The sequence below is a fragment of the Gracilinanus agilis genome, unplaced genomic scaffold (assembly GCF_016433145.1).
Source record: "Gracilinanus agilis isolate LMUSP501 unplaced genomic scaffold, AgileGrace unplaced_scaffold25883, whole genome shotgun sequence".
Lineage (NCBI taxonomy): Eukaryota > Metazoa > Chordata > Mammalia > Didelphimorphia > Didelphidae > Gracilinanus > Gracilinanus agilis.
The window spans coordinates 1-7,682 of NW_025357894.1; the positions used below are offsets into that span (position 1 = coordinate 1).

General features: G+C 46.8%; 1 protein-coding gene across 1 annotated transcript; it reads right to left on the reverse strand.

Annotated features, from left to right (window-relative positions):
* Nucleotides 1-77: 77 nt before the first annotated feature.
* LOC123254597 (secreted frizzled-related protein 2-like) lies at nucleotides 78-750 on the reverse strand. Its single transcript, XM_044683583.1, has 2 exons — nucleotides 249-750; nucleotides 78-160 (listed from the first exon to the last, which is right to left on the reverse strand). The coding sequence occupies exons 1-2, from the start codon at nucleotides 748-750 to the stop codon at nucleotides 78-80; spliced, it is 585 nt and encodes a 194-aa protein (XP_044539518.1).
* Between the last annotated feature and the right edge of the window lie 6,932 nt (nucleotides 751-7,682).

Below are 7,682 nucleotides of genomic sequence, written 5' to 3' on the forward strand. Positions count from 1 at the left end.
CCTTCCTTCCTCCCTCCCTTCCTTCAAATCTAACGTGACCTCTACTCAAGAAAGAAGGAAGAACAAGAACGATTAGGTTATTCGGTGTCAGTGGGAGGCGTTGTCCGAGGTTCAGCAGAGTAGCCGGAGCCCTCTACCCAGGTGGACTCTACGGGAGGAGCTGTGAAAGGCGCAGAAGGTCTGGAAACTTGGGGGCTGGATGCGCTTCCCATCAGTCCGGGACAACTGGGGGTGGGGTGGGGTCTTACCTTCCTCGGTGGCCGGCAAGAGGTGGTCACTGCTGGCCAGAGGGATGCAGAGGTCGTTGTCCAGAGGGAAGCGATCACATTCCAGCATGTCCGGCCAGGGAAAGCCGAAGGCGGACATAACCGGGGCACAGCGGTCTTTCACCTGCACGCACAGCGAATGGCAGGGCTGAATGGTCTCGTCCAGGTCGTCTAGGCAGACTGGGGCGAAGAGAGAGCAAAGGAACTTCTTGGTGTCCGGATGGCACTGCTTCATGACTAACGGGATCCAGGCGCCTGCCTGTTCCAGCACCTCCTTCATGGTCTCGTGGCCCAGGAGGTTGGGCAGCCGCATGTTCTGGTACTCGATGCCGTGGCACAGCTGCAGGTTAGCCGGGATGGGCTTGCAATTGCTCCTCTTGTAGGAGAAATCGGGCTGCCCGAAAAGGAAGAGCCCTCGAGTGGAGCCCAGGCAGCAGTGGGAGGCGAGGAAGAGCAGGAGCAGAGAGCCGGGCCCCTGAGGCATCTTGGGCAACTCGACCTCAGAAAGGGATCTAGCAAGGGGGGGAAAGCAACCACGACCTCCTAAGCAACCCCACTCTCCCCCCGCCCCCTCTGCTGGAGCTCCCCGCGCCGCGCCGCCCCGCGCCGCTGGTCCGAAACTCTAGAAACTAAGCAGTGGCAGCGGGGAGAGGAGGAGCAGCAGGGTGAGAAGGGGTGCCGAGACAGAGACTGCAAGTGGCGCTCTGGGAACCTCCCTAGACCTCACATTCAGCCTGGAGAACCTCTCGGGGTTCTGAACCGGGGGCAACGGCTGGATCGGGTGCTGGGGGCAAAACAAGCTTTCTTGGCTTTTTTATGCAAATCGAGGTGGGGAGGGGAGAAAGGGAGGAGCCATTCGATGGTAATCCGAGGAGGATTGGTCCCTACTTCTCAGGCTGCTTTTCTTGGGAGTGAGGAGGGGGATGGTGGGGGATTTCTCTACCTCCTTTTCCCCTGGATGGAAATTCTTAACACTTCCCACTCTGCTCCACCCCTTTGCCCCAATCACACAAAGTACTACCCAAAGCTTGTTCTATAATTGTTTCAAACAAACAAACAACCCTACCTTAAGCGCAAGCCCCGGAACAAAGAGCTAGGCGATGAAGAGCGCGCGCCGCGGACCTCAGAGTTCCCAGGAGGCTGACTGGGCGCGCGGAGCCCGCGCCCTCCGGGGGAGCTTTTTACAAGGCAAGTGGCCCCGCCACAGCTGGGGTCACCAAGGGTGAATCAATTTTTGCCCTTCCCCCTCGCCACTAGCAAAGGGAGAATTTCTGTCGCCATTCAAAGCTGGGTGGCAAGGAGGGGATTCTTTCAGGGGAGAACGCATTAGTTTTGGGGGAACTGAGCAGCCTCCACCCACCCCCACAGGGAGAAGAACTGCTTTGTCCAGCTTTGCTCTGACACCTGCCTCCTGTGCACAGCTTAGTCTAGTCCAGATCAACTCAGGGTGCTTCAACACTACGTTCTTTTGGCAAGAATAATCTCCGTGATCGTCTTGATTAAGGCATTTGGCCATAGATTGAGTGTTAGAAAGTATCTTTGACCTCGTCCAGTCCAGCCCCTACATTTTACAGAGAGAAGAAAAAAAAAAAAAAAAACGGAAGCAGATATGAAATGACTTACCTTCACTCACTCCCACAAGGAAGTGACAGTTAGGATCTGAACTCAGATCCTTTGAGGCCAAGCTCAGAAGGTTTATCACTGGGGAATGTCGTGTCCATTACCATCATGATTTGCTGGCGGGAATACTAGATTTATAAACCTGTATTCAAATACCACCTCCGTTATTTATGATGTACGTATTTCCTCATCTGTAAAACGGAAGGAGAGGGCAGTGCACTATATGGCCCTTAAAATTCTTCCAGCTCTAACTCTGTCATCAGCAGGCTTCCATTTTCACAATTTGCAGGCATTATTCTTCCCAGGTTGCTCTCCTTCCTACATGAGAGTGAGGACACCTTCACTGTCCCATTAAGAATCTATATGGTCCAAATGAAGTTTAAAAAGAGTTATCTGGGCAATCTAGGCACTCTCCACTCCCCCCTAAAATTTTTTGTCACTTCTTTGAAAGTGATTTTTCTTCTCCTTGAGACTTTTGCCTTTTTCTAATTAACCGAATAACCCTGTAGAGCCACTGAGCATCAGACGTATGCCCATTGTTCTTAAAATGGAATTACCTTGTCAGCTGGGAGAGATCTAGAGAGGTCAGGTATGGCACCCTGAATGCCAGCTTAAAATTGCACTGTCCTTGAACATTTGGATGCACTTAATTGAACAGCCCCCTTAATTGAACAGTAGGGATGTCCTGCTGAGAGTAGAACATAAGCTCCTTGAGGGCAGTTGTATAACCATTGCTCGATGATATTTTTTCTTTCTTGTATTTTGGTCCAGATCTGGGATTTCATTGTAGTGGGCATCTTCTGGTGTGGAAACAGCCTACATGAATGCAGATTGTCAGCAGTTCTATAATTCAGAGCCTCAGTTGGGGCACTGAGAAGTTAATTGATTTGTCTATGGCCATACGGTTAGAATTATGCTATAGGAAGGATTTGAACCCAAATGTTTATGTCTCTAAGGTCATCTTTTCTATACACTCTGGCTTACTGTCTACTATGTGAGGTTGACTCTTGTGCATATTGTATACTTCTTAAAAACTTTTTTAAAAGTTTAGTTGGTTTCAGGTAACTGGAAACAGTTGTTTTTAATTGAGAAACTAAAATTTAAGTTTCTGTTTAGTGAAGAGTTCTCAACTAAGCATCAATAGTTTGCCATTCTAGTCCATTTACCACTCAGAGCCAATGCTATAACTCTGGGCAAGTAATTTCTGTTTCTCAATTTCTTCCTCTGTAATATGGAGATGAAATGATATAGATAGACATATAGCATGGTTTTACGCCGAGATCACTGGGTTTGTCTCAAAGAATCCTTGGCTTTATGACTTACTACTGGTGCCACTTTGGGCAAATTATTTGCTCTTTCTTAGTCTTAGTTTCCTCATCTGTAAAGTGAGGGTGCTGGAGTAGACAATCTCTAGTGTCCTCTCTGGGATGAAAAATTATTTTATAATGTTTGCAAAAGCACTCCATATACAGTAAAGAGCTATAAAGCAGAGATATCTAGGCAGCTCAGTGAATAAAGTGCCAGGCCTGGAGTTAAGAGGCCTTGAATTCAAATCTGACCTTGGACACTTTCTAGGTGTGTGACCATGGGCAAGTCACTTAATCACAACTGCCTAGCCTTTACCACTCTTCTGCCTTGGACTGGATATTTGCTATTGATTCTAAGACAGAAGATAAGAGTTATATATATAAAAAAAAAGAGCTAAAAGGCTGACTCTCTACTTAAATGGCTACCACCTTGGTTAAGACCCTGATCACCTCTCACCTGGACTATTGCAGTACTCTCAACTGGCTTCTCTTCTCTCCAATATATCCTACACACCAAAAATGGTCAAAGAGATATTCATAAAACACAAGTATAACCATTACACTCCTCTACTTAAAAACTCCAGTGTCTCCCGGTTGTCCCTACTATGGAATACAAATAAGCTCTGGCATTTAAAGCTCTCCCCATTTGGCCCCAGTCTTCTTTTCTTTTTAAACCCTTACCTTCGGTTTTAGGATCCATACTAAGTATTGCTCCAAGGCAGAAGAATGATAAGGGCTAGGCAATTGGATTTAAGTAATTTGCCCAGGGTCACCCAGCTAAGAAGTGTCTGAGGTCAGACTTGAACCTCCAACCTCTGATCTCTTATTCACTGAGCTACTTAGTTGCCCCTCCAGTCTTCTTTTACATTGCTTTCCTTCAAAGGTGCAATGTAATAAGTCTCCCTGCTTTTCTTCACACGGGATTCTCCCCCCACCATCTCTGTGCCTTGGTATGACCTCCCCACTCCATGCTTGAAATGCACTTCATGTTATTTCCAGACCTTAGAATCTTGAGCACTTAAAGAATCCCTCACTTCTTCCTTCCACCTGCCCAGTGCTGAAAAGGACTAGTAGGACAAAATAAGTCCTGAAGGGTGGCTTGGTTATCCTTCATTTCTATATGAGCCCTTTCATGATCTCCCTTCCCCATCCCATTTAGGAATGTTAACTTCTCCCCAGTTACTTTCATTTACTTTGGACACATTGCAAGCGAGCATGTGTGCACGTACACACACACACACACACACACACACACGTCTACACATTTATTTCCCCAAAGGAATGTAAACTCTTTGAGGGCAGGGCCTGTTTATTCCCTAGCTCCTAGAACAGTGCCTAAGCTTAAAAAATGTTTCTTGATTATTATTGTTATTGTTGTTACCTTTCTGTCACTAGCCCAAATCTTCAATAGGATTTGTGGCTAATATCTGCTTCCCTCCTAACTATAATTAATCACTTCCAGGAATTGCCTTGAAAAGCTCCATGGTTTCTCCAGGATTCTTTCCAAAAATTCCCAGGGTTTCTCCCAAGACTCTCCTTGTAGACTTAAAGCTGCATGTAAAAATAAAGGGTTGAGGAGGAAGAAAGTGGGAAAAGAGTAAGATAAAGGCTCATTTCTTTCTCAGGTCTTCCCCCAGGAGACCAAGCTCCATCCATTTACAAAACTACTAGCCAGAAAGATGTAGATCTCTTTTTGTCTTTAAAAATCGATTGATCTACATCTTTTGGAATTAATACTCTTACCTATGAGACAGAAGACTCTGCTTTCTCAGGAGAGCCATTCTCAGACTTTGTGTGGTTTTGCATACATTTGGACAAGATGGAAAAAACAAATCTCCTTCCCCACTATGCCCCTAAAACAACACAAACTACTTAGAAACCAGTCTATACAAGAAAATAGAAACACGGCTCGAGACAGCCTGACCTGTCTGGGCTCCCAGTGGAGGTACTTAAAAGAAGCACGAACTGGAGGTAATGGAGCATGATGTCCAATGCCCCTCCATATTCTTTTATTTGCACTTGATTGACCACAGCTTAGTGGAGCCCCGCCTGAACTCTGGGGTCCTGCTGAAGGTTTATGCCCTAGTAACTGCCTGCCTACCAGCTAACCCAGACTCCTTTGCTACACAGTTTTCAGAAGGGGCCAACATTAGGCTCAGCTGCATAACCATTGTTTCTAGGTTGCATCTGCAACTTCTAATGTTGCAGATACCAGAAGGCAGCCGGAGTGCGGGGAGACAACTTCCTGGTCTCCCACCACACCTCGCTCTTTCCATCCTTGCCTTCCCAATTTTACTGTCTCTTTTCCTCCCTGGGATGGCTGCGCGCCCAATGCTCAAAGCCCCATCTGCGCTTGTCGTCCCAGCTCTGAGTGGCCACCGGGAGGCGCGCGAACTCCTTTCTGTCTCTAAGGATTGAGGCACACGGGTGGATTTCCAGGGCTGCGCCTTGTCTTTCCCTCCTCCCATCCTCCCTCACCCTGGGAGCCACGGGCGCTCGCATACGCGCTTTCACACTTCCAGTGGGTCTGTGGGATCCGGTAGGAAAAAGGGAAGATACAAAGCCACACTACAGGCGGTCCCCGGATATGGCTTGGGTGTCCTTGAAAAGCTTGCAAAGTGGAATGTGGCTAGTTTGGGTCTCTTTCTTTCCGTTCTTTGAGATAGGCAAGTCACAGAAATTCCACGGCCAGTCAGTGGCAACTAAGTGACTCCTTCTACAGGAGGACAATTACCGTGGATTGCCGCCGAATACAAGAACACAAACCTTCAAGCCTAACCCCGGGTCGATTTTCCATTTAAAAGCCGCTTGTGGGAGCTACCTGGAAGCAAGTTAAAGAATCCAAAGACAATTTCTTTAAAAGGGATTTCTCTGCGCACACACATAGGGCTGACACACCCCTCTAGAAGTACCTGGCTGCTTCCGAGGAAGAAGCATGGAGAGTTTATGTGTGTGTGTGTGTGTGTGGGGAGGTGGGGAGGGGGTCGGGGCGCGTGTGTTGTAGGGAACTCCTCATTCTTTCATACTTGCCTGGTCCAGGTTTCCTGGGGACACCCGTCTAAAAGAGAAGCTGCTCCAAGGGGCACTGCTGCTCCAACAAAAAGGCTACCCTTCCCCAAATCCCAAATAACCTGCAACAAAAACCTCACTGCAGATTTTAGGACTGAAACATTCCTTCTACTTCGCCCTCCCGCTCCCCTATCCGCAACTTCTTTGGGGGCGGTAGAGGAAGAAGGTCATACTCCAGATTCAGTACTTTTCGATTTCCCCTCTGTAGTCAGAACCTGCGATAGGTTTAAGGAGAGAAATAATACCATCCATATCCCAACCTCTCCTCCCCAGAGCTCCAAGTAATTCACCTTTTTTTTGTGGAGAAGGGTGCCAAGATCTGCTCCAGAGATCTTCTCGCTCAGTCTTGGTACAGACCGGGTGTCTGAAATCAGGGTCTTGCTTTGTTTTCAGCCATGTCCACAGCTTCCAGGGTTTGGAGGAACAGGGATGGATGCTTCCTCTCCTGAGAAGACATTTGCTCTTGTGGGTGGTGAACTAGGCACGGAGGACGTGCTGCTGGTAGCATCTCTGCCTTCACTGGAGAGAAGACTCTTTATCTCCTGTTGAACTTTTTAGGCAGGTTGTTCTGTACTGCCTGAGGGAGCAGAGAGGAGCCCTGAGAGGCAGGTTTTGAATGCCCTAATATGACATGGACTCTGAAGATCCTCTACTAATTAAGTTTATGGATTTTTATGTGTGAGAGAGTGCAGGAGACAGAGACAAGCATGGGAAGATGCAGGAACACTTTCTCATGGAGTAAGTTAGGAAAAAGATGTGTTTGAAAGAAGAAAAAGAATTGGGATTTGAAGTCCCTTTTCAATAACATGGAAGTTACAATGGAAGTTGGACCTCTGTTTCACTAATGTCTAAGTACCATCATATGGGATCTTACAGCTGACATCTGTTAAACCAGGGCCTTGGACCCAGTTCCTTCTGCTTCCAAGACCCATATTTAGCTTCTACTCAGTGGCTGCCCCCCACATGCTTGGAATGTTCTCCTTCACTTCTGCCTTCTGGTCTTCCTTCAATATTCAGCTCAAACTTTACCTTCTTGCAGGTCTTTCTGCCTCCTCCTCACTGCCAGGACCATTCATCTGAGATTACTCTCCATACACTGCATATATAAGTATAACTATATAATTATACTGATCTTTATCTATATACATAGTTATTTGCATATTTTCTTCCCCAGTGGCTGTACTCTTGCCTTTGGAAGCTTAGTATAATTCCTGATACCTAATAACTTCTTAAATGCTTGTTGACTACCCAAGGCTACCTCTTATGCTTTGCACATAGTAGGTGTTTAATTTTTGATGAATTGAAATGGCAGCCCTAGAGAGTCCAGTCCTATCCCCAAATATCAATACTTTTTTTAAACATTTATTAATATTCATTTTTAACATGGTTACATGATTCATGCTCCTACTTTCCCCTTCAC

Coding starts and splice junctions, on each gene's coding strand:
- LOC123254597 (XM_044683583.1), bottom strand. CDS start 750: ATGCCTCAGGGGCCCGGCTCTCTGCTCCTGCTCTTCCTCGCCTCCCAC. Junction 161..248: donor CTTGCCGGCCACCGAGGAAG/GTAAGACCCCAC, acceptor CGCCTTTCACAG/CTCCTCCCGTAGAGTCCACC.